The sequence below is a fragment of the Phaethon aethereus genome (genome assembly GCF_964289735.1).
Source record: "Phaethon aethereus genome assembly, chromosome: 18".
NCBI classification, from domain to species: domain Eukaryota; kingdom Metazoa; phylum Chordata; class Aves; order Phaethontiformes; family Phaethontidae; genus Phaethon; species Phaethon aethereus.
The window spans coordinates 8,908,548-8,935,685 of record NC_138594.1 but is presented as its reverse complement, the minus strand read 5'-3'; the positions used below and the strand labels follow the sequence as shown (position 1 = coordinate 8,935,685).

The 27,138-nt window shown below is 47.3% G+C and overlaps 1 protein-coding gene across 1 annotated transcript in view; it reads right to left on the bottom strand.

The window, feature by feature from the left end:
- The window catches only part of HLF (HLF transcription factor, PAR bZIP family member), a gene marked incomplete at its 5' end in the record, with an annotated part of 34,024 nt that extends 29,996 nt beyond the window's left edge, over positions 1-4,028 (bottom strand). The window contains 2 exons of the mRNA XM_082008206.1: positions 2,187-2,522; positions 3,923-4,028. Of these exons, the coding sequence (XP_081864332.1) occupies positions 2,187-2,522; positions 3,923-4,028 (442 nt within the window). The remainder of the gene's footprint in view (positions 1-2,186; positions 2,523-3,922) is intronic.
- Between the last annotated feature and the right edge of the window lie 23,110 nt (positions 4,029-27,138).

Genomic DNA, 27,138 nt, shown 5'->3' with positions numbered 1-27,138 from the left:
ATATATTAACCAAAAGGCTTCATTATAATGATTTTAACAGTTACCTCCAGACTAACTTTCAGATTTCATTTTTTGGTAAACTTGGCAGTGCAGGGTTAATGGTTGGACTTGATGATCTTAAAGGTCTTTTCTAACCTAAACGATTCTATGATTCTATGGTTTCAAAGCAGCACACTTGCATTGGCACTTTTATGACAACCTTAAATGCTCATTTTTACTTTTAACAAAAAAAAAAGTTTTAAAATATATATACTCTTATTTTAAAACTTGCTCAAACGCTAAACTCCAAGATCATCGTCTCTTCAAAACAGATTGTCAAAGTAAGATTTTTTACACGATGGCACATAAAAATTTCAACAAGCTGATGATAAACCAGACTATTGTTAATTAAGTCATAGTGCCTATCTGTAAAAGGGAGAGGGGGAAGAAAATAGTATTTTAAGAAATGGAATGACCTCCCTTTAAAAAAAAAACAAAACACACATATTTAACCAAAAAATTATATTATTCTTAAGGGAAGATGGTATGGGGGAAAAGTATCTGCAAATTTTGATGTTTTATCCTACCCCAAGAGACATGACTTCTTTTACAACAGAAAAAATTGTACACAGTTTCTAGTGAGAAAAGTTTGTAACCCTGAGCTGCAAACGGCTCAGGAAAAACTCAAAAAAAAAAAAATCAATGAGCTGAAAAGTCATGCGGACAGCTGCTTACAAATAAAATCTGACAGGTGATCATTAGAAGCCTGACCCATAACCAGACTCCTCTGAAAAAAAGAACGAGGACACATTATCTGCTGTTAATTTTATGTGTGCATATACAACAGAAAATGGGGTAGCGTATATGCACTATTTTTAAAAACTGGCTCAGAAAAAGCAAGGTTTTTTATATTCCAGTCTTGCCAACTCCAAATAAAATCTAATATTTTAACTTTGGAAACCCTTTTAAGTTACTAGTTCACTATGAAATGCCTTGAAGCTGAAATACAAAACAAAGTCAAATCCATGTAAAGTAAAAAGTAAGTAAATGAAATCCATGACTTCTGACTTGCAGCCAGAGTCTGTTGACAGGTTTGGGGTGTTTTATTTCTTTTTAATGAGAAAGAAATGTTGCAGACTTGTAAGACTTTTCTATTTCATCCTGCTCCACAACTTTTGTCCTTCTATTTATTTATTTTGCCTCCTTATCAGATGATTCTGACAATGACTTCGCACGCTGAGCATGGCAAACGATCAAGCAGAAGGGAGAGGAGTGGTTTCCTGCTCCCAAGCGCACACTTTGCTCTAGCAAACCTTGTGTGAGCAGAAGAGCACAGCAAGTAAGTCACCCTTGGTCTTTCTTTTGTTTGTTTCATTGTTTTTTTTAAGAAAGAAAGGCAAAGCTCCATGTTTTCCAGACTTCAATGTTGACACTATTCCACTGACCGTGATCTCAGCCATGTCGGTGTCAAGCCAGAGCAATTATTCCGGATTCCTACTAGTGTCTCTAAAGGGATGATTTCAAGTGCTAATAAACTAACAGAAGATTTCCATTGACAAATGGGTTTGAATCACACATTATAATCAGAACTTGGACTCCATGATGTTTTCTTCGCCTACAGCTTAGGTTGACTATAGATGTAATTTATCAACTCAGGTCAGAGTTACACTCAGTTTATGCTAATTTAAGCAAGATTATAATGCAGTTCCAACATTTACTTCCCGCCCAGAGTACTGTGGCATATTTTACTTTGCTCAATACAGAATAAGATTATGGCCAAAGTTTCAAACAGGAAGCACTGTCTTTAACTTCAAAATAATTACTCAATCCTGTGTTCTCATATCAAATACTGGCCAAAGGAATATTCTCTTTCACAGTCCTTCCCCCTGTTCATTTAACACCATGGCATCTACGCATTACTATTCCGCTTCTGCATTTTTTTTTTTTACTTGCTAATAGCTGGGCTACGAATGAAGAGGAGATGATAGGTAAGTTTCCTTGGAATTCCCACAGCTTCCTTACATAATTTAAAGAAAAATCCCAGTGGAGCAACCTGGCAATAACTAGCGCTATTATTTTTATTTTTTGGAGTGAGAGTGACTTGACTCGTATCAGTCCTCTCTAAGTTGCCTGTCAACCATACAGGGACAAGTAATGATTTACACTGGGGAGGCCAAAATCCATAGGAAGTTTTTAGGGCTGATTACCTGGTCTGACCGGGCTCTGCATGCAGTTCTGCGACACCATGCCTGGATGGACTGAAGTAGAAGCCCTGCTGCTGAGGTCCATGACAGAAGGTGATGCTGAGGTAGCTTGCTGGAGACCTGACTGGTGTGGGCTATGCTCGTGCTGGTTTGGGCTGGGTGGAATGCCATTTTCTGAGAGGAATTCTTCCAGGTCCATGTATTCCAACTGGAAAGTGTCTCCATCGTATGGCAGTGTCTTGTCCCATAATGTTGGGCCCAAGAAAGCCGACTGAGGGACTGTGGTACTGGTGCTGTCATCGTCTAACTTCTTCTCTTTGTCCTTTTCTTTACCAAATGCTTAAACAAAACACATAATAAAGATATAAGAGCTGAGTAATTAAAATATTAGCTACTACTACTTCAATTATTTCTCTTGCGCTCTCAGTTGTTAAGAAATGAATACTCCCTTCATAAAAATAACTCCTTTGATGCACTCCCTTTGGTAAAGAATCAAAGGGTCATGCCAACTGAGCTCCTTTGCTGGATCCAGACATGGTTTTTGGAGATTTTCCTCTATTTGTAGTTAACAATTCCACTGCATGCATGGCTTTGAATGTCAGCTTCAAGAAGTACTCAACAGACTTAGAAGTGAGTATTTAAGTTAAAGCATACTATAAGATGTCGCTGCATTCTGCTCAAAAGGAATAATCTTAACATAAAATCCCCAAAAATTTATTGTCCTGTCACACTTCTAAATTAAGGTCCCAGTCTTGCTAGTCCTTACACAAGAAGTCCTCAAATTCAGTAGTTCTTAACGTTACGATCTTAAAACAGTGAAGTCTGACAGAATATATGTTTCGATGTGCAAAAGAGCTAACAAAAAATTCAAGAGTAGAAGCAAAGCAAAAAAAAGTAAAGTTAAAATTATGCTTCCTACTCACTCCTACAATAGCCAGTGATTTCAACACACTTTTTGTAGGGAAACACCTGTTTTCTCTGTAAGATTTGCAAGAATCTGAACGGACAAAGCTTCCTGGCAACTACCATGCCACCTTAATGTTTTATTTTGAACCACATGCAACAACCCTGCTGAAATCCTGCGAGCTGCTTCACAATGAAACGCTGCAGACACAAAAAGCCTTGGCTCTGCAAGACCTTTCATTGGGTTTTCTTTTTAACGTATCTTTTTGATTCATTAGGAATACAAGATGCAATTACGTCCCCCACCACCTTGGCTTTCCAGAAAAGTTGAAACTTTCTGCTGTTCAAACGCCTTTCAGCGACGCGGGGCCGGGTTTTCAGGCGGCGGGCATGATGAAGCCGCTGCGCGCCCCGCGGAGGCTGCGGCGGGAGCTCGGTTCAGGCGGGGGGGCCCCGCAGCCCCCCCCCCCCCCCCCCCCGAGGCGCGTCGCGCCCTGTGGGTTGTTGCTCCGGGCGGCCGGGGCCGTCGCCGCGGCGGTGGCAAAACCGAGCGCCTTCCGTTAGGTCAGGCCGACTGCGGCCATCGCTCGCCGCCTGATGCCCCTACCGAAATCATCCCATTATTAACCGCCTTCTGGGGAGGCGTGGGGGGTCGGAGGGAGGAGAAAGAAAGGGAAAGCGAGGCAGCGGTCCCTGAGGTGACGGCAGGATGGGGGCCGCCATTTCGGGGCGCCCACCCTCACCGGGCCGGGCTGTGAGGGGGCCCAGAGGGGGCGCGGGGGCCAGAGCCGGCCCCGGGTGGCTGGAGGAGCCAGGGCTGCCCGGGGAAGCCTCACCGTCTTCGTGAGCGAGCGGCAGCTTGAGGGGGTTTTCCAGCAGGGACTTCAGCACCCCGTAGGTGGGAGGTAGGAAGGTGGGGTTCAGCGGGAGCGGCCGCGACATGGTGGGCTTTCCCTCGGGGCAACTGCGCGGCAGCACTTCCTTCTCCTTCCTCTCGCGGCGCCGCTACGAAGGGCGGTGAAACGGGCGCAGAGCAGAGCAGAGCCGAGCCGAGCCGAGCCGCGCCGCGCCGAGCCCCGCTGGCGAGGGGCGCCTGAAGGCCGCCGGAGCAGGGGAGCGGGAGAGACCCCTCCGCCGCGTCGCTGCCAGTGCCGCTGCCAGTGCCCGCGCCGCTCCCGCCGCCCGCTCTGCGTCGCGCGCCCCGGCCGCGCGCCCATGTGCAGGCGCTGCCGGCGCTGACGTCAGGCGCGGCGCTGCACCGCCATTGGCGCGGGGTCGCGGCGGACGGCTCCGCCCCCCCGCTCCTCCCCGCCCCGCGGCCCCCCCAACGGCACGCGCGGCGGCCGTTACCCGCACCTGGCCGGGGGCCGCGGGGCCGGTGGGGGGCGCAGGGCCGGCCCGTGCGCGGGGTCCCGGCGGGAGCGCGGCCGTGCTGCTCCCCCCGGCCGCGGGGAGCCGCGCCAGGCGAGGCCGCGGCCGGGAGCCGTCTCCCCGGTAACCGGGAGGAATGTTAATGAGTTTGAGTGTTCGACATCGCTCGGTGCATCCGAGCGTGAGGGCGGCGGGGAGCGGGGCAGGCGGGCACGCCCCGCCGCCGCGGCCTGAGGGACCCGGACCTCAGGGTGCGTGAGGGGCGACAGGACGCGCCCAGCCCAGCGGGGAGCGCCGCGGGCGGAGGGTGGCTGCGGGGGACACGGCGGGGGAGCCCGCCGGCGAGCTGCCCCGGCGCTCCGCGGCTGGTACTTTTACCCGTTTCTAAGGGAACCGGTTACTGGGCTTGCGAGCAGTCCGTTTCGGAGCCACACAGACCTCCCGTAGGTCTCGTTTCCGTAAGCAGGTCGCCTCTCTCACCAGTCCCCAAGACAAACCAGGGTGAGCGAGCCGTCACCGCCATCAGGGTCCCCGTTCTGTGTCCGAAGGGGCTTTCCTCTCTGCTCGGAGCCTCCCTGCATCTACGGTTGGCTTTACCGGCTGAGGCCTTCAGCCACCCTCTGGGGAGCTGAGCCCTCCCCGCGTCCACTGTGGAAGAACTGCGGTCCTGTTCTGGTAACTGCCACCTTTCAGTTAATCTGCATTGTATCTCCCTGCTTCTCATCTTATTTTTGGATGGCGTTTTGCAAAGCTTTACCATCTGTATTTAGTTGTTTCTCTTCAGAAGTCAGTTCTTTTACCATAACAAATATAAATAACCATAAATACTCACTGTAAGTAAATAGAGGTGAATTATGTGCATAAACTTTTAGTTGGAATGCCCAGTATTTACAAACAAATGCTGTCTGAAGAACAGAAGGCTGCCCTGAACAGTTATGTTCTCCCCTTACATATCTATGATCATGTGCACTGACTAGTGTCTGGTCAAATGATCCAACTAAAACAAGCAACTAATCAAAGTCCAAAGTACATTCACATCAGTAAAATTGCACTGGCACAACCAAAACCTGAGGACTGGCAACTATAACCGTCAGGCCCTTCAGAACCAGAGAGTGCGTAACATCAACATCCTTGTGGCACGACTGGAAGAACCTTCAAAGGCCATGGAGTTGGTGACTGGAGGGGCTTCAGGCAGGAATGTGACAGTAGCTGCACAGTAGATTTTAAGTCACTTAACCAAAAGAAAAAGCACTAGATTATGAAATTATTGTACACATACCAACGTTGCCTCAGATAGCCAAATTGCTGGTTACTGGAAACCTTTAATTACAGAGGTACAGAGTGAGTGACATAAAGATTCAGGCAATGATTGGCAATCCTTATGCAGATGTGGTACAGAATGTTTTTCTATGCACTATAAAGAAAAAAAAGATACGTTTAGGAGAATTGGTAAGCAATGAACAAGACTAAACAGAATGGAAGATGTAAAAGTAACGGGGATATTGGGAAACACCAGTAACAAATAAGATTCGTTAGGGATGTAATGAAAGCTCAACATGAGTAGAACTACTTACGTTTTTATGGTTATCGACCATTACAGACAAAATATATGTGGCAGAAAGAAACAGCATTTTCAGTGCAACAGAATGACAGGAAAACTGCACTGCTTCACTACTTGACATTGAATAGATTAAGTTCTGTGTAGACCTGTGCAAGTGTGGAACAAAATCAAACAACCAGACACTATGGACTGCATGCAGTTACAGACCCTGCATTCGCAAAACACAGGAGCTGGGAATTTCCTGTGTGAGAAAGCTAAAACAACTCTTCCTGACCTATGGACCAGCCAGAAAAGCTGAGAAAAGTACCCGAGTACAGCGCTCAAGCTGTTGTTTTCAGTCTCACATTACAAGAGGAACAGTAATTTAACTTCACCCTTGCCACACAGGCAGGTTTCACAGCAGGTAGCCAAAATCACCAGGCTGTCAGGACACCAAGTTATTTCTGAACAAGAGTGTCGTGTGGACCTACGAGTCACCAATTTTTACTGGCTACACTTTTCCAAAGGTGGACCCCAGCTCCTTCATGCTGTTTCAACCACTGGCTGACCCACAAGCTACACTCCAGTAAGGCTAACACAATCAAAACAGAGCTAATGATACACTAACTGGATTTCTACATTTTCCAACCAAAATACCATTTGTTGGCATGTACTCTTAGCTTAGCATTCACCCATAAAATGTTTATTTTATGGCTTATGAAGGACTATGACAGCTGCTTAGTTTTTTGTATAGAAAATATCTTGATTGCTCATCAACTAAAAAAAAAAAATCTCAGCCAATGTTTATGTTTCTGCCCCTGCTGTTTTAATCACAGCAATGTGATCAGTTACATGGCCTAAAGATCCTATTTTTTTCAAACCACTAAGTTAATGTACCAATGATCTTTTTTTGAATGTAATTCCTTTCTTTAGCAAAGGTAACTTGAAAAGACATTTTTAAACTCAAAAAACGTTTACATTTTTAAGGGGTCCTTCTACCCACAGGCCAAACACAGCAGAATTAGATCCCCCTGTTGCAGTGCAGGCCCCTGTTGCCGTATGGACAGCACAGACCCACAGAACCGGGCTGGGCAATACCCGGTTATCACAGTGCTGGGGCCATCCCACCAAGAGAGGTGTTGCCTCCAGAGCTCACAGCAGCGCTCTGAACACAAACGGACATCCATGAATGCACCGCAGTCGGTGCATTGAGTGGGCTTTTTCTTTGTTTTCAGGAGGGAGTCTTACCAACAGGCACGCGCAGGGCTTCCCCCCCAGCACGGCGTCCTGCCCAGCTGCCCAAGGCGGAAATGGCCGCCGGGCTACCAGCATGGCGGCGTGACCGCCAGGGCCATTCCCGCTCCCGCTCCCCTCGGGCGCTCGCGGGGGACCCCACCGGCAGCAGGGGCCAGTAGGGGATGAAGGCCCGGCGGGCCGAGGGCTGCCGCCTGCTCGCGGCCCTGAGGCGGGCGCTGCACGGCGGGCCGGGGCCGCCGCACCGAGGGCCGCTGCCGCCGCCGTCACGCGGCACGGGGGACAGGCGCGCGAGGGCCGTCACGTGAGCGCGCAGGCTGACCTACTTTGGTCCAATGGCGGGGCCCGCGCCGCCGCGCGCTCCTCCGTGCAGCCCCCGCGCGCTGCCCGCAGCGGCGGGAGCCCGCCCGCTGCCGGGGCGAGCGGCGGCCTTCGGCGGCGGGGCCGGCGCTGGCGCTGCGGACCGAGGCCCGCGACCAGGACAGCGCCGCCGCCTTCCCCCCGTTTCACCTCCCGTGAACCCGCTGTGGCGCAGGAGCGCCCTGGCCCGCAGGCCTGGCGGGGGCGGCGACCCGTGCAGAACGTGTGTTTGTAATGACAGAAGTCGTGCCCGTGGGAGCCGCAGCAGCCCCCGGCTCCGGTTGCTCCGGGTGTCCGGCTGCTGTTCCCACCCAGATCCCGCACGGGGAGCGCGGGGACCCGCAGCTGCTGCCCCGCAGAGGGTTAAGCTGCTTATTGAGCGCTTCAGTTCAGACATCTGACTCAAATCTTCATCTCGCAGCTAGAGCGAAATGGGAATCGCTGTTCCCGTGTTCACATCACCACGTCCAGCTCGGGGGCCCTCAGCGCAGGAAAGACATGGACCTGTTGGAGAGGGTCCGGAGGAGACCACCAAAATGCTCAGAGGGCTGGAACAGCTCTGCTGTGAGGACAGGCTGAGAGAACTGGGGTTGTTCAGCCTGGAGCAGAGGAGGCTCTGGGGAGACCTTCCTGCAGCCTGCCAGGGCTTAAAGGGGCCTTATAACAAAGACGGAGACAGACTTTCTAGCAGGGCCTGTAGCAATAAGACAAGGGTTAATGGTTTTAAACTAAAAGAGGGCAGATTTAGACTAGACATAAGGAAGACGTTTTTCAAAATGAGGGTGGCGAACCCTGGCCCAGGTGGCCCAGAGATGTGGTCGATGCCCCATCCCTGGAAGCATGTTGGATGGGGCTCTGAGCAACCTGCTCTAGTTGGAGATGTCCCTGCCCATTGCAGGGGGGTTGGACTAGGTGACCTTTGAAGGTCCCTTCCAACCCAAAGATTCTATGATTCTTGTTCTTTTAACCCTTGGCATGGCTTACACCTGATCATTCTCTTGTTTCTAAATCTACTCATATCCATGCTCTTAGAACTGAATAAAGAGATTTTTTCGCCCACTAAAGTTACTTTACACAGGTTTTACAAAGGAGGTACTGCTTGTTTTAGGTAAACAAATCTTCAGCATAGTTCATAAGAAAGGTGTTTTCTCCACTGTTCTGCCGCAGTTCCCGTTCTCTTATCTATTGCATTTGCATAGCTTGTCATGGTAATTGGGAATTCTGTTCTGAAATATCTTCTGGAAGCAAGATTGCAGTTTTGCTTCCCCATCTAGAAAGCTTCAGCGAAAGTTTTCTTTGGGGTACATCTAACCAGTGTCTTCCAGGGGACTTACTTGTATTTCCTCCATAAACACAAATAAAAGTAGGCTGTGAGGACTGTGCAATAATCATGGCTCAGCATAAACGTCGATGCTGATAGATGGAAAGATACCTGCTCCTGTACGGGAAGACAGCTCTATCATCATCATCATCATCATCATCATCATCATCATCATCATCATCATCATCATCATCATCATCATCGTCAGCTTAGAGCTCCATAGGTATTTAAATATAGATTGGTCTGAAGAATCCAATCCTTTTCTCTGACCATCTCATTCTGTGTCGGGGTTCGATAGCAGCCAGCACTGTATGTGCAGTTTGAGAAATCTCTCAAACTTGAGAAAAACTTCCTCAGATCAGGTATGCATACGGTGGCAGCTGGACTGCCAGTGGCACTTAATGCCTCTGTCAGGTTGCTTTCCTTTAAGTACGTGCTGTCTGGAGAAAAGAATTGCCAAAGTAGGAGGAAGGATAACAAGCTACAGGGTGAAGAGGGAGGATAAATAATGCAGGAGAACAGGCTTTTGGGTCAAGGCACAGGACAGAATGGAAAAGCAAATGTTCTGCAGTACCTTAAATACCTACCAGCTTATCAACAGAGTGATCCCCACCTCAGCCCTTTAGGAGCCAAAACAGCAGACGAAAGGATCGAGCGAGATGCACAAAAAACCAGAGGAGACAATTTGAAGAGACTTAAGATTCAGCCTTTGTTTTAGTTCTAATTTGTCCCAAAACAGTGAAACGTTCCCAGATTGACCTTAGATAGCAGTACGTTTCCAGCTATGCTATGTGAAGCATAACTCAGAGTACCTAAAAAGCCACACGAGTACGTTCAGATACGCACACCCTAACTGCAGCCAAAAAAGCAGCAGCTTTTGAAGAGAAGGTTGAGAAGCACCAAGGAGCAAAGCCTGTCCCCCATTTCCTTCACCATTGTAGAGGTTCTGGAAGTAGCCCTTACTTGGCTTTCCAAGTGAAAGCTGCTACCAACAGTGCTGAATTACTTAAAAATTGATGTTTATTGTCCACGTGGTGTGCAGCTGAGCGAGCTGCTCTGGCTCCTCGCAAGAGGAAAAATGCTTGTTGAATGAACCATGATCTGCCCCCGCCTTTTTTTTTTTTTTTTTTGGTTTGATTGAATGTGGGAGAGACAGGTTTGGAACTGCTTTTTGGGTGATGGCAGAGAACTTCTCTTAAGTAATCTGGGGTGGTTCCAAAAGGCATTCCAGTTCTCAGAAAAATAGGTATTACTAGTCATTGCTTATATGCTATGAGTTGAAAGATTAATAATTCTTTCTGCCAAAATTTACAGTCAGCCTTTACCATGACAGTAGATCAAATACATGTACTTGCCTGGGCAGCTGACCTGGTTTGAACTCGGCAAGTGTTACTCTCAATGATGACTACATTTTTGGAACAAATACTCTGCTATGCTTTTTAAAGCAACCTTAACCTTGTAAAGCATTAACCAGCCTCTCAAGCCCATTTCGAGCACCTAGTGCACTTGGTGCCTTGGCAAATTGTTTAGACCCAGTAGGTGTAACCAGCCAGGTGACAGAACTGGATTGAGACAAGCGATAAGGGAGTAGCTGGCCTGTTTTGCAGTCAGACCTTTCCCTGAATAAGGACAACTCCCAGCTGGTGCCAATGAGAGAAGCAACTTGATCCTTCCATTTATTCCTCTGCGCTCCATTCCTCTTCCTTCCTCACTTTTGGCTTGTATGCTGCAGAAAGACAGTTAGAAATAGCTGTTCTTACATGCTCAGGCTGTTTGATTTTGGAAGTTGGCATTGGTTTTACTGGAGATAGAAGAGCACCCACGAGCAGGGAATGAAACAGCCCATCCCCAGGCAGAGCTGTAACAGAAGGGAGGAGTGAAAGGTGCAGGAGCTGAGCATCTCCTCCTTATTCAGAGCTGCTATTGAAGTCGATGACCCAGATTTCTCTGACTTCCAATGGCTGTTTTCAGAGAGCTTGCTGGCGGCACGGTGCTGGGGAAGGTCAGGCAGAATTTAGCCTGAAGTATTCTGCATGCATAGGCTTATCAGATCTGGATCCGTAAAACTTGATACTGAAAACCCATGTTCTTCAATGAGGTCCGTGAAAGTCACTGGAGTGTCTAGTGCCCTGGGCTGCAGTCTTGCAAGGCTGCCCTAAGCTTGGGATTTCTTTCTGTCCTGTACCTCAGTGCTCAGTTCTGTGACATCCATCTTGCTCCCAGGATCCCCTCTTAAAAAAAAAAAAAAAAAAAAAAGCAGCAGAAACCCCAAACTAATTTTTAATCCCATGTGTTTAGATTATTAAGAAGCCAGCAACATGATAAACCTCTTTTATCTTTGGCAAGAAAGCCCAACCTTCTGCTGGAAAACTGGGAAAAATCCTACAGGCAAAAATCAGGGTTCTAAACGTCAAGACATTAAAGTCGTGCTGTGACGCTGTGTCTCGCTATGAAAGGATCCCGTCGTAACTGCACATATTTTAAAAGAGCAGCAAATAGTGCAGAAGCGCACATTATTAATCTGTATGTGGTTTATCCTGTAGATTTAGATTCATTAAGTCTTGCCGATGAGAGTGGTTTGTTGTTGTTTTTTCTCCCTTTTTTTTAATGTACTCCTGCTTTCAGTTATACGCAGCAGCGGAGTATTGGGTTCCCGACACTACGGCCGGCCCGCAGCACCCTTCCCGAGCCCAGCCGGGGTGATTCTGCTGAAGTAATTATCATCCCTCTCTTATGGCTCATTTTATTCTGGTTAAATCTCTCATCAGAAACGTCAGTTGGAGGCTAGTTGCTGTCTCAGTGTCAGAGTATGCACGTTGGGTATGTTAAATATCCGCGTACCAGCCTTCCCTGGTTTTGGAAACCTACTTTTGCAAATACCGTAATGCAACATAGAGGCAGTAACGACGAACTGTCTTAAGAGGCGAATGTACCCGGGATGTGCATCGCCCTACTTTATCCGATACAGCAAGTCGGATTAGATCTCGAAAGATCACAGTTTAAAAGGGCTTGGAAAATAATAGAGTATTAGTAACTTGGATTTTTTAAACGTATATTCAAACATCGAATCAGCTTTACTGATGCTCACCGGGCATCCAAAAGCTGGGTTTCAGTCGTATAGCTCTGTCTTTATGAAAGGGAAAGGGAGGTGTTTTCCCGTAATCACACGTTGGCTTTGCCTTACCAGTGCCCAGGGCCGCCGCGCTGCGCCGCGCCGTGCCGCGCCGCGCCGCAGGATGGGGCAGCTGCACGCTGGGGATGGTGCGCCGAGGGAAGGGAACACATTCGGAGTGTTCCAACCACGAGTCCTCCTCCCTCGCCTTTCCGCTGGAGCCAGCAGCTCTGCAGAGGTCCTGCTCCCCGACGTGTCTTCTGAAAGACGAGGCGAATTGCCAGCGTCTCCTACGAGGACAGATGCGTACAGAAAAGGTGTACGTTAAAAGAGATGCATCATAGTTGCCATTTCAGTGTTCAGCTTTGTAAAGTTGTTTGTGTGAGTTAAAGTGAAATGTTTAAATTACTTGAGGTGAATACAACGGCAGCTGGCAGCTGTAGCGTAATAACCCTTCAATACGCGGGCGGACACAAGGAAGCGTAGAATATTGCCGTTGTTTGTTGCTTTGTTCTGCCTTTGTCTTTTTTTTTATGTCATGTTGTCTTTTAAAGTTATCTGCTCTGATCTGCAGTAATGTGGGTGCATAATTGACTGTATTTGGACTAAAGATATTCTTGTCCTTACGTTTTCCTGGCCAGGCATTTAGACTATACCCTCTATTGAAAGCATCAGGCAGAAAGTTATACTGAAAACATCAGACGTAAATAGTTTAATATTAAACCAGCTTTGTATTATTATTTCCATTCATTTTGAAAGCTTTAAAAAAAACCCCTTTAGTTGCCTTGCAGAGTAAGTTGTTCTTGAAGGCTCACAACTAGCATTTTCATAGGCAGTTTTTTTGTTTTCTCTTCTTTTTTTTAAACTGCCGAAGGGCACAAACATACTTAGTTTTCTATAGCCATCTCACAGCACGTATGCAAGGAAATAAAGATGTCCTCCTCCTGTATTTTCCCGTGAATGGCTTTGACCTGGAGAATATATTATGTTGATTGGCATGAGAAAGAAGGCTGTGATCTTATTTTTACTGTTTGTTAAAGCTGTTTCAAACTTATCAAAGGGAGAAATAGAGGCTTTTTAGATGGCTGCTTGCCAACATCACTAATCAGAATTTTAATGAGATTTTTCTTTTGGAGACCTAAATTAGGTTTGATTAACAATATATAAAGCAAATGTATAATGCCATAAAAGGGATACAGCCTACTGCCTACAGAATGTGTTTCAATCTCTTTACAAATAGAAACATTGAAGAAAATACACGTTCTTATGTTCTTTTGTATATATGCAGATTTATTGTGTACTGTTACGCCTTAATTAACAAATTGCCTTTGGAAAACGTGGTCCTAGACTTTGACACCTCTGAAGGGGAATAATGCAAGTGCTTATGGCCGAACCCCTTGGACGAATTCCGTTCTCTTTGACACCGACTCCTGAAAACCCCGGTCCGACGCACGCCGCTGTCGACACACGCCGCTGTCGCTATCGCAGTGGCGGCGTGAGCTGGGCCTTGTGCTTCCCCTAAGTGCTCCGCTTGCCATCTTCACGTCTTTGGATGGGCCATGTGTTCCTATTGTTCGTGGGCTGGATAACTAGCCTGCAGCTCCCATTTCCCAACCCTCATAAAAGGCACAGTTATATTTAGTCTACACACACTGTTTTTCCCCAAGCATTTAAGACAAAAAATGATTAACAACCACAAAACATCATCCTCAAAACAGAGCATTGTTTCTTCCCCCAAAGTATATTTTGTGCGAAGAGGGATACACCGAAGGACTTTTCTCTCTCCCCCTGCCAGATTTTGTTGTTATTTATGGTACCGTAGTTCAGTTCTCTCCTTGTCTGCCTTATCTGTTAACTTACGAAATATTTTGAAAAAGGAAAGCATTTTTAATCAGAGTTGCTCAGATGCAGCTTAAGGCAATTAAACACCTCAAAGTATGGAATTGCAGCTTCTGCCTCAACAAACCATTTTATTCGCGTACTGCGACCATTAACCAGGAAGTCTCTCGCAAAGTCTTCTCCCAAATTCCATGTCTAGTAAATAAATCTCAGTTCCTTATTCCAGCTACAGCAATATCTCTTCTGATTCATTTAGCTGACGAAACTAAAGATGCATAGCAGCAGTAACAGTGGGGGCAAAAATCCCACCAAAGCACACCAGAACAGAATGAATATAAACCCCCGAAGAAATACTCCCCCGTGCACACACTCCAGGTCAGCACGTCCAGTAGTAGTGGATTGAAGCGTTCAGAACACTTGAGCGGGACTTTAAGTGTTGCTTTAGACCAGTTCTATAGTAACTAGAGTTTATGCTAATTGGTAGCATCTGTAGTTCATAAGAGAGTCTATCAACTGACCATTAGCTTGGAACTAACATCAGACATATTCTAAGTAAGCTTAAATAGCCATTTCAAATGCGTATTTCTTGAAGTGTGTAAATAAATATAGTCACAGCAAATTTAAGGAAAGAGCCAAACCACAGGGCAGAACGAGCCAGAATCATTTTGCATCTATTACAACACCCAGGATAATGTTTTGGTTGATTTATAGTGGAAATATTTGTTTTTCAGCTGGAATTTTGGTAACTCAGAACAGATGTTCACAGCAATGCTGGAATACTGTCTACCCATGCTTCTTTCCTAAATCAAGTGCCATTACACATTTAAACTAATCTAGGAAAAAATTAATACGCTATGAAATTACCAATCTTACGAAAGGTACATAGTAACGGGATTGCAATTTGATTCTCTTTCCATTTTATCAGAATCTGAAGACGTACAATAACACGTGCAAAAAACTACCAAAGCAGCTAGATTTCATCTGTTTTGTGACCTTGGATGGAGGAGAAGTGCTGGTCTACCACTGTTTTTTTCCAAAGGCTTGTAGTGTTGAACCAACTCAGCTTTCTGACTTTTTTCCCACCTGCACTGAGCTAGGGAATATTTAAACAAGGGGAGTGAAGAAAGTTCTTGTAATGAGAAAGTTATTTGTATCTCCTAACAATCATTAAGAATTCAGAATATTATTTTTTAAAAGTTCTACTTCTATCACTGAAAGACCTCTGACTACAAGCAGCCACGAGTACAGTTCTCTCTTCCCCACTGATTGCTCACGTCCTTCAACGTTCAGCCAGAAAAGGAGAGGGAGCGCATCTCCGCGCACGTTCAATTAGCTGGGGAGCAGCATGTTCTGAAGTCCAGAGACATCTTTGCATTCGCTTCAGGGGCACCGAGCTTCCGAGCTCAGAAGCGAACGGCACTTCTGTCAGTTTGGAGAGGCTGCCTTTTTCCTTTCTTTCCCTTTTTTCCCTCGGGAGGCAAGTTACAGCCTCCTCTCCAGGCGCGAACATCCAGAGCTATTTGCTGATGCGAATTCCAGATTGCCAGCGGAGCTCTGCCTGATGTCTTTACCTTAGGAGGTCTGTTCTTTCTTCTAGGAACTTTCAGATACTCAAGTGCAATGTTCTTGCTTCCCAGGAAGGAGCCAAATAAGCTGGCACGCAGCTGTTTAATGGTTGCCCCAGTCGCAGCTACCTTTCTTTCCGGGTGGCATCCCTGTATTCTTAATGGCCGGCAGCGCTGACGGCGCCAGGGAGGAGCAGCGACTTGTTCCTGTGGGAAGCGAACGTTTTGAATTACAGTTACTGCCTTAAGCTCTTGAAGATGTACACAGAGATGTCTCCTCACCGGTTTGATGCGCTCGTAATGACGCCCGCTAACACGCTGGGCTTGGGGAGTGCCGGCTGCCGCCCGCGTGCGACGCCGGCGCGGGGCTCTGCTACCGGCAGCGCGGGGCTCGGTCCTGAGCGCTGAGAAAGGAGGGGCAGACGCATGGAGCGCGGCGTCTCTCTCGGCCTCCGCTGTTGTACACCAGTATCTCGTCCCGAGAGATGCACTCTTCACGTTGGGATGAGCGGAACCTCAGTGCAAGCTTCTGCAAATGCAGGTTTTACTAGAATATATTCTTCGCAAGTTCGTATTTATAGCGGTGACATGAGTCACCTTCTCAGGTACCATGGATACGGCATTTCATCCGCTAACTCCATTAAGTACAATTAGCTTTTCACAATATTTTGCACCGGCGTTTGTACAACGGAATGATCGTTTTGCTCCTCAGAGCGCTCCTTCCTCTCTGTCCCGGCGAGAACCGGAGCCAACAGGCATTGAAATGCCTCCTCGGCCAAGAAGCTTCCACGCAACGGAAACAAAACTTCCACTTGCAGCTCTCTGCATCCTGCGCAGAACTGTATTCGCTCCCGGTCTGTTTACAGTCCCTTGTAGTTGGGTTTTAAGCTACAGGGCACCTCAGGACTGAGCCCCGGGCTGGGTGGGAAGAGCCGTGCAACAATGCCGAAAGGCGCAGAGCTGGATCCGCCGCTCATCGTACGTGCGGTCCAGGAGTTCTCATCACTGGAAACGATCTGTGTGCTACCAGATGGAAAAGGTCAGAACCATTTTGTTAATACTGTGCTTGAAGAATAAGACTTTCTTCTAACCTTTACACCCGACCTGCAGCCTTCACTTACCAAGACGGTTCAGCACAGGGGTCAAAGCGCCGGGCTGGTGACGAGGGCTCGTCTCTCCAGCCTCTGCCACCACTTGCTGCACGACCTTGGACAAGTCGCTCAGCTTCTGTCAGCGTTGTCTCTCTCATGGTTTGTCCCCGGTTCCCGTAGGAGCAGGTCGGAGGATCTTAGGAGGGTAACGTCCGTATCCCGGGTGGACATTCGCAGCGGTTAGCTGCGTGATTTCATATATAAGTAAGGTAAAGAGGTCTATTATGACGTAGGCGGATTGCAAGCCTCTTGTACACGGCAGCCAGGTACTTGTTTCCAGTAATGAGGCCTGTAGCAGTACATTATATGTCTCTGAACCTCGCAGTAATACCTTCTTGTTGCTCCCTCAAGCCCCGTTAACGAGCTGCTCGGAGGTTGGGAGATGGCATCTGTTGGTAACAGAGCCCGTACTGATCCAGTTATTGCGGATTTCTGCACTTCGCCAGCACAGACAAACAGTCTAATAATTGCTCGTCGTAAGAAATCTGAGCTGCTTAGACCCCAGTTAGATTTTGAGGGTTTGATCCTGCCGGGTGCTGTGAATGGCTGTTGGGGGCCGGGCCACGCGCAGCCCGTCGGAGCGGGTGAAGGCACGCTGGGTGCTGCCGTCCGTCTGCCGGCACGGGGAGCCCGGGCCAGATGCTGGCCCGCAGGAAAACTCCTTCATTACGCTGGGTTACTAGTAGGCGAGACTAGTTTACTTACGAGTTGCACTGAGGTCCGTTGGAAGTCAGTCAAGGCTTTTTTATGCTAAGATTGGTAGCTCATGAGTAATCTCTGCTAGAAATTTCTAGGCTGTTGAAATTTCTCAAGTGCTGTATCTCACTGCTGTGTCTCTAGACTGGTTTTGAAAATCAAAGAAATCTGTGGAAACGTCGCATTTCTGGCATAAGGGTCAGAAAAGGGTCCGTTGCGGTCCATACCACTGCCTTTTCTGGAAAGGTGACACTGGCCTTTTTATAGGTGTAGCACTGGTTGTCATCTAAAGGTGCTTGTAAATTTTAACAGACGGTAAAATATGAATTAGTTCATGGGAGAGGATTTTTTAGCTCTAACACACAGTTCAGTTACAGACACAAAATATTGCGCTTTTGGTTCATTTAGGGAACACGCATTTCAGCACTCAGAGACACACTTATGATAAGGCATCGTCAGAGGCAGCACTGATGAGAGTTTGCAATTCAACGGAGAAAAAAAATTAAGCTTTCCAGTTTTATAACAGATAACAGGACACGTGATTTCTTTTCGATATTTATAACAGTTCCCCTCAAGATTAAAAAAAAATCAGCATGATTCAGCTTCTTTCCAGGTTGTAGGTGCTCCAGGGGAGTAACCCGTATCCTTTAGCAAGGGGACGTCGCATGCGGGGACCCGGCCGGCCCCGCTCACCGAGCGAGGGTGTCAGGGCGGGCGGCGGGAGCTGTTCCGGGCTGGTGCCTCCCCAAAGTCTCCTTCCTTTCACGCAGGCGTGGGGGTTTTTCTGCCCCAATACCTGCCATTCCCTGTTGCAAAGAAAGTTGTCAGCGGGTTTCCCGCAGCAGAAGTTTGCTCTGCTGGAGCCCTGCGTGGCAGCAGTCCACGTTTCCCCCTCCCTTGGTTTTTAGGTGCTGTTTTACAGCTGTTCACGTGGCTCCGTAAAGACCAGGAGAACAGCTTGGCACCAAGCAAATCCGTCGCAATAATGCCATGGAGTTTTCCAGAAGACGTAAAATTTCACTCTGGCTCTGGGATCCCACCAGCGTAGGCAGGGTTTAGTGACTTCTCCTTGTGCCTCAGTGTTTGGACAATAAGGATAATGTTTGCTTGCCTTGAGAACGGCAGAGGAACGACAGCGTTCCCGTGAGGATCAGGCGAGGCTTCCCTGGAAGTGGGGTACGTTTCAAGTGGGGCCTCTGGGGAGAAGTCTGCCAGCAGCCTTTTCATCTTCTCTGCCCCCCGGCTCATGAATAAACATCGGGAGAGAGGGAGCTGGACGAAAAGCAGCTGGGACCCGTGTTGCCGCAGAGCTGCGGATCTTCCCGGGCAGTAGCTATAACCGACTCCTCTCTGTCGGGGCTATCGACCTGTCCTAGCAGGGGCTCCGGCGTCCCCCCGAAGGGAGGCAGAGCCGCCCGTCGCTCCAGCTAAAGCAGCTCCGGCTGCTTTGGGGTCACATCGAACCGGAGGGACCGGGCGGCCTCGGCGGGGAGCCCGGCTGCCGCTCCTGCCGCCGCGGCGGGCAGCCCGCGGGCCAGCCCGCCTTGGCAGGGGCTGGAATCTATTTGAACCTCACTGTCCTCTAGAATTTTAACAGGTCCCCCACCTCCCAAAATTGTGTGAACCGGCACAAGGCTATCACGGCTGAGGTTCTTACCCAGAATTTGCGTGTAGATGTGCAACAGTCTTAAAAATCTTGACAGGTTAACTTTCAAGAAAATCTCTTGTTAGGCGGTAGTCGCTCCTAGCAATTACCACGCTTTTATCTGTAGCTGTCAATGCACTGTAAAACGTGGCTCATATTCCCATTTCACAGAAGAAACAGATGTTCTAGGGGTGTCTGAACAGATTTAATGCAGAAATTGCATGCCTAAAGGTGTTCTAGAAAATCCCATCATTATCACATGACTGATTTTAGTCAGTGCACCCAGGATTTCAGCAGATCTGCTCGTTGCGCTGCGCTTCTCTTCTTATTTGGTTTAAAGCCGTGGTTTTGAAGTTTTCATTTTACGCCCCATCTGGGGCAGAGGAGAAACTGAAATAAGACCATCTACCATCATTTCCCTTCTGAGGCAAACTTCCAGGTAGGGATTTATTTGAAACTCTGAGGTTTAATTTGGTTTTGTGCTCGAGAGACACAGAAGTCATGTTTGTGAAAGCCAGTTAGGCTCCGGCCCCGGCGAGGACACGTGGCAGAAGGCACATACGTCCATCTGTCTCCCTGCGCTTAAAGCCTTCAGCCTCCACCTCGGGTGTTTGGGATTGCTGCAGGCTCGGCTTGCCGGCTCGGGGGTTGTCAGAGCCGCGGTCTTTCCCTTGGAAACACGGCAGGTGACAGGGAAGAGGCAGCCGAGAACCGCTTCACGCTAGGGCAGCGATCCGAGCTGCGCAGGGCACGAGGAGAGCTACAGACGGATGTTGTGTTGGTGTCGGTGCCGTGAAGAACCGCTGAATGCAGGCGGTACAAGAAGGGGCAGGAGGCTGTGCCGTGGCCTTGGCTTTAACAAGGCGTTACAGACCCTTCCGTGCATGTCTCTGCTCACCCTTCCTGCCCGGAGCGGGAGTCTGGCACTACCTTTGCCGAGCAAACCTCTTTTTTTCATTGAGGACTTCCCACTACAATCAGCTAAAAGTTGTGAGAGCGAGGAAGAGCTTACCTGGAAACGGTCCTTTCTCAGGAACCAGCTCTCATGCGCCGCGGATGCAGGGTCGTGGTGATGCGCCTGACGGCACGCCGCCGTCTTCGCTCCGCGCCGCGCAGAGTCCCTCAGCTTGCCTTTCCAACTCGGCTGTAGAAAAACCAGAAACTGGAAACTCCTCCTCGCTTCGGAGAGCAGCGGTTTCTCTCAGCCACATCAGAAACCAAACTGCTCATTGCCCGGCTGTGCTGCTCGCCTCCGCGCGATGGGTCTCCCTCGCCCCGAGGAGTCCTCCTGCAGCACCCGCTTGTGCTGTAGCAAAGCTTCGTTCCCGATGGCTAACAAGTTTTCTTGTAAGAGGGAATCTACATTTTTATGAAGGCGGTGAGGTTGCTCTGGCCTTTTCCTTCACTTTCCTGAAACTGTGTTCACCTGTAAGTGGGTTAATCTGCGTGTTGTAAGAGTGAGGACAGGCAACGATAACAACCCCGCACTGAAGTAGACTCCGGAGTTTTGCACCAACCAACCTCTCAGCACAGCAGGAAACCAGACTTTTCAGTTACCCTCAGCCAGCCACAGGACTCTCCTGTTCGTGTACATTTACTGTTGATTTGATTTTTGGGTTTTATATCATTCACTGTGGGACTCCAAATGGTTATTGGAACACCAGAGCCTATATTGCCGTGCTACTTCAGCATCTAAAATTAGAATGGGTTGAGCACATACAAAGAGATTTTAGGCTCAAGTGACCAGACTACATTCCCAAAGATGAGCCCACGGAGAAATGAATAAAATGAGATTAATTGGATTTACACATTTCCCTTTAATGATAAAACAATTCCTTTCGGCTGCATCTTTCAAATAGCCGCACGACGAGACAGTCATACTTTAACTCTGCTGGTGTCCTATTTCCCGTTTCTCTTTATTATTTACAACAGTTTTGTATTTAATTTGAAGGAATAATACGATCTGGGAGTGACAGGCAGCTTTCTTGATGGGCTCGTCTTGCCCCTGCTCATGCCACGACATCGATTATATACTGTTGTCTTTGACTTGGAGCCTCTAACTCCCACGGTGACTAATTACAGTACCTAACGTCAGGGTCCCCGACCGCACAGACTAGAGATTAATAAATGCGGTTTGGCCTGCTGCCTGGGGACTGAGCACTTCGCTATCCTTGGAGGGCTCAGTGCTCTTGGTTTTCTCAGCCCGTTGGGGTTGGAAGGGAACGGTGATGCATTACCAGCCTTTGCGGTGAAAATGAAAACATTAGAGGGAACCCCGATGCTTTGCCTTTCCTAAGATCCTTCCCGTCTCCCCTATCAGTGCTATTATTGTTACATTTTTATTTTAGGCCACAAACATAGTTTTATTTCCTTTTTTATTTTAGTGATATGTTTCAATGGTTCTTTTCACATACAAGAGCAAGGGTTGTTCTTGATGGTAATAATAATTGTGCCGTAGGGAAATATCGACTGCTTAATAGCTAAAGAGCAGGGTACTTAGAAAGAGATTAAGATACTTCTGATCGGTGTGTGGCTTTTGGGGGTCCGGGTGAAATCACGACTTATCCAAAGCAGCAGCAAAACTACTGATTTTTCATGGTTTGCTTTTAGCCGAGCAGCCTAGCAATCAAACCGGTATTCCCCGTAACGACTGTGCTGAATTCTGTGAGTCTTGAGTGCCACTGTAACTACTAAAGAGATCATCGTCCTTTCTGTTATGCTGAACCTAGACGACTTACATGCTCTAATGCAAGAAAATATCCTTAAACAGTGGTTAACCCTACACATATTTAAGCTCAGCTAATCCTGGAAGATGGAAATGAAGATCTTTATCATATACATCAGATCAAACATGGCCTTATGGCTTCACGGACAGAATTTGCAGGGGACATGCTAACCTCCCAAAGCATAACTGGGAGCAAGAGGGAGAAAGACTTTGTCTTTTTTTTCTTTTTTTTTTAATGAACAGTTTTGACTAGTTTGGATTTGACTCAGGTACTGTACCATTGGACAAAATCAGTACTGGCTATTAGATTTCAACTTCCCATCCTAGTATTTGGAAATATGAGGCTCTATTTGTAACAGATTTTGGCCCATTCAATTTTTTTCAACCGTATAACTTAGTGATGAATGATACAAAACTCATTGTGCCTTTGTGGCAAGAGAATTCAATACTCCTATCTTGTAATGAAATAACTCATCTTAAAAGAATGTTACAAAAATATCAACCTATTAAATCCATGGCAACATCAGCCACTGTCGGGGGAAAAAAAGTCTAGAATGAGCAATAAATAATCAAGCCACCAAAATGATGAACAGAATCTGGATGGTACAACCTGTGAGACGGCTGGTATTTTTAGTATTGTATGAAAACAATCCCCAGGGAAAGGCAAAGCTGGTTACAGAGGGCAAAGGCTAAGCTTTATTCATTAGTATTTGATTTTCGGTATGCTATCATTGCAAGCAGTACGGGGAAAGATTTCCTAAGGCGTTTAGGTACCTAAACATGCCTAGCAGCATTTATAGCAGCACCTAAGTAGGTTAGGTGCCTAATTCCCATTAACATGTTTAAGCTGCTAAACATCTTTGCAGAGCTGGCCCCGGAGCCTAAGCTGACATGTGTCTCTGAACTGGTGTGGCTCTGCTCGGACTGGTGTGGCTCTGCTTTGAACTGGTGTGGCTCTGCTTTGAACTGGTGTGGCTCTGCTCGGACTGGTGTGGCTCTGCTCGGACTGGTGTGGCTCTGCTTTGAACTGGTGTGGCTCTGCTCGTCTGCAGCAGCTGCAGCTCAAGCCGATGCTCCCTGGAGCAGGGCGCTACGGAGGACACATGAGGTCCAGGAGCACAGACATGGACAAAAGCTCCTGACCTGACTTAAAGTTTTGCTACCGACTTAAGCTAGAACTATACAAAAGTCACTCAGAGTAATATTTGCAAAAAGGCCACTGGATTTTGGTGCTCGGTTTGGAGTAAGCGTTAATGTTTCGGAGTGACTCGCAGTGAGTTTCTTGAGCTGAGTGTTAAGAATCCCATCAGTTCCCGGCAAAGTCAAGACTTGACAGACCAAGTCAAACGGCATTTGCTGAGCTTCAGGAAAGCCTTTCCCACGAGTCAGTCCTGCACAGCCCGGCCTGTTCCACAGCCACAAACATTCTTCTGAAAGGATTTTCCTTGCCTTAACTTAATGCCAACAGACACCCTCCTGCGTGTCAGAAACAGACTTAAGGGAATCTACCAAACCGTTTCTTCCAGGTTCACAAAGCAGCCTGTCATGAGAAGCATTTAAATAGACGGCGAACGTTACGTGGGATAGATCAACCCGCGTTAAACATTCTGCTTGACGGAACCCGTCCCTCCGTGCTCCGGCGTTCAGGTTTACCGTCCACAGCAGAACACGGGCGGCGGAGCCCGGCGCTCTCGGGCAGCGCGTGCCCGAGGTAGCTCTAACTCCACTTTGTCTGAGGAGCAGATGAGGGCACCCAACAGATAGTGTCCGTGGGCAGATAGATTCTGAAGTAAACCAGCTAGTTAAAAGGGTAGGTTACAGATAGGAAGTTTTAGGGAAACAGGAATTACCTCTATTTTATTGTATTTCTTATTTTAGTGTAAGTAATTTCTTACTCCTTAATGTACAGTAAAGGCTAAAGCCTCCAACTGATTTCTAGATGGGTACTATCAGCTTCTGTTCCTTAAACTACAGCCATGGGGAGTGTAAGTAAAGTAGGTGAGGCTCCACAGAGACCTGCACAGGAATTGTAGCGAGCCTGATTTGCATTTTTAGCTTCCTTTAAAAACTGGGTTTTGGTAATTCTGAAAAATACTATGTTAGAGCAGGAGAAGGGGAATTTGTTCTCTCTCTCCTTTGCCAACCATTGGAGTTTTGCCCCTTCGCATGCCTACAGCAGCTCTAGAAAGCAAGCAAGAGCTGGTTCAGTACCATGCATAGCCCAAGTAGATGAAGAAGTGACTTGTACTGTTTAATTACCTAAGAACTAAGCGCTTTCTATCACTGAAATCTCTGCTCTGGATTACACAAGAGATTTCCACAACCACAAATGTTTTGAGTAGTCTGCATCAGTTATGGTTTTAAAGGGGATGGTATTAAACTTGTCTAGAAAGGGGGCTTTCTAGACAAAGTCCAGGTAGGATCATCCTTCCAGAATAGCGCTGCTTGAGAATTTACAGTGAAATTCTCTGTGCGGAGTCTGGCACCACCGCAAACCTGGGTGAGTCCTTAAGGCTCCAAATGCAGTCCGTGTCGGAACAGACTGAGTGCTGTAAGGTTGTGTCCGGGATGGCCCTTGCTTTGCATTAAATGTCTGCGTGCACATAGCAACTGTTGGCTTTTCTCCCCGATTGATTCTAAAAATCTAGAGATGCTTTATGTATTTACTTACATCATAACCACATCTTTTCTATGGACTCTACTGTAGACAACTCCAGTGCAGCCGTTACACGGCGGCGTGGCCGCGCACGCGCCAGCACATACGCCTGACCACCAGGAATATTTATGCGATGTTTACGGAATGGCCAGCTCACATATGTATATGTGCTTATATTTATCTGGTGGGGTTGACGAAAAGCTCGTCTCATTTATTGAGACGCTGAGTAGTGTTACAAGGAAGTTACTTAGCACCTGCAAAGCTGAGTATCTAATATGCCGGTGTAGATAGTTGTGTTAAGCTATTTGCTTTGATGGGAGAATGTGACATTTTAGATTTATGCAATATTTGCAGTATTTGAAGGGTGGCATGGTGCAAGTATTCAGGTAAAAATTAACACCAGTGTGTACCAGGACAATATTTTTCACAATGTCACTTTTACGTGGAAAGTAAATAGAGGTACAGGAATCGTTTCCGGCCCTGTGGCCATTCCCTTATAAAGCTGTAGTTTCATTTAAAGGATATAACGTGCACTTTCATTTCTTTTCCACTTTTTTATTCTGGAATAAAAATGAAGAGTTGTTTACAGTGTTGTATATCATGACAACTGCTCTTTACAAATTATTTTTAAGTTATCCTAGAACCATTTTATCAATATACACAGTTCAGCTTAATCGAAGTAATTTCACAAACTATTTCACAGAAAGGAAGAGACAAGGGGAGATGGAGAGAAATAACCTAGGGAACAAGTATGCCAGCGTACAAAAATAGATTAGAACATTTGGAGATTGCAGGTATGAAAATGTAGCCTCAACAGCGGAGAATCTGAACTAGCGGATTAAGCGAAGAGGTAATGCTTACCGGAGAAGCAGCTAGATAGATGCAGAGATCTATTTCTAACGTCTTAAATTTCTAGGAAAATTTATGAGAGAGAGGGAGAAAGAGTCTCCAAGTTTCTGAAACGTTCTCATCTGTGGGTGGAGGCAGTAAGCAGAGCAGGCAGATGGCCAACGTTCCGTCTCGACTTCTCGCCGTCCCGTGCACGACCGTTAGCAGCTCCGCGGGAAGCGCAAGCCGCGTGCGCGCCGCTGTCCCCCCCCGTCGCTCTCCGAAAGTCTCCGCTCCCGCAGCCAGCCTGATTGCAGAGCCTCTGCCCCTAAGCAGCCTCTCCTCTGAGCCCCCGGCCAGCTGCCACGAAGCCCCCGGCAGAAGAGCGGGGGCCAAGCAGAGATTCAAACCTCTCGTGAAGAGAACTGGAAAACTGGAACCTGTGTGCAGTCTGGGTGGCAGGGGAGTGTGAATGAAAGCGCCCGTCACAGAGCGTCCGGCTGACTGCTAGGCTACGGCAAATACCGCAAGGAATTCAGAACATTACGTATCCTCTATGGGTCATGAGTCTGTGCCGTTTTCGGAAAAAGGATTTAAATAAAAATGCTTCTAGAGTGTCCAACCCTGAAGCTGAAGCACACGCTCTGTCCCTTCAGACTGTGCTCTCTGGGAACGCAAAGGAGGCTGCGAAGCACGTAGGAGCCACCGGAGCAAAATATGGCTAAAGCATTTATGTGTTATTGCTATGAGAAGTTTTCTTAGAAATATAAGTTACTGTGGGTCTGCTGAGCAAGCTCTTCTGCCTAATCCACACCACCTGTGCAGATTCATGGATAATTTTGTTCTGACCTAGTTAAAAGCACAAAACCAATTTTTCTTATTTGCTTATTCAATATATCCTGACATCTACTTCCAGCAAAGCCTGCAAAAAACTCTCCTGTGAGCTGAGCTTTGTTCCTCCAGGAAGAACATTTGGTGATGTGCTCTACAGCTCACAGGCCAAATGCTCTAGAATGCTGCACTGCTATTCAAAGAGGAGACTTGACTTGGGTTTTTAAAAAATGTGTATTATTTTTGATTCAAAAGGATCAACAGCTACAGTGTGCCTGACTTGGCACAGCTCTGTAATGCTAAGGACAGAGAGTGTGGCATAGGCACCAGGACTGCAAGTAAGCCTGCTCTTCATATCCATTCCTCAGAGTGCAAGGATTTTTAAATCCAGTGCGGACAGACCTCAAAAATGTGATTGCGCCGCCTCAGTCCTTTGTATCGGGCAACAGAGGTGAGCTGGAGTGCCGAAGTGTCCCTGAACCTTTCCAGGGATGTTCAGAAGTCCTTAAGTGTGCTGCTCAGAAAACGCCGACTGCAGCATGTGCCTTCCTCGCGCTGTTAAATTCCTGTTCTCTTCCTTGGACTGAAGGTCAGGGATAGGGTTTTCCTTTGGCATATTCATCAGTGCTGCTGCAAAGTTTCAGGTCCTTCTTTCATTCATTAGTCAACACCTACCATATATCGTATCACATACACACACACATGTAAAGAGCCTCCAGAAAAATGTAGCATAGAATCATATATTTGTCAAAGCTGGCATCATACATTGTGCTGTGAACAATGAGACTTAAAACGTTCTGTGCTATGGAGGGACAGTGAAACCTGTTCATTAGATTGCCCCAGCACCCCCTGTCATTTTCTATATCCTCTTTAAATCATCACCAATGTGTACAAAATGATTTTGTTCTACTTAAAGCCAGCTTTGAGGAGGTGACTGATTTCTGCTGATCCTGGAGGTGGTTTCACAGGTTTCATTGTACTTGAAACTTCACAGCTTCCACTGAAGTATATTTGATGCACGTATGTATCGGTTTAGCAGAGTACAAAAGTAGAATAATTTTCATTCTTGCCTCATATTGTTGACAGAGTATGGTGTCCTCTACCAAAACTGTTTCTTTTTACTTGACAACTTATCAAAGACTCATTTTCTAAAGCTCA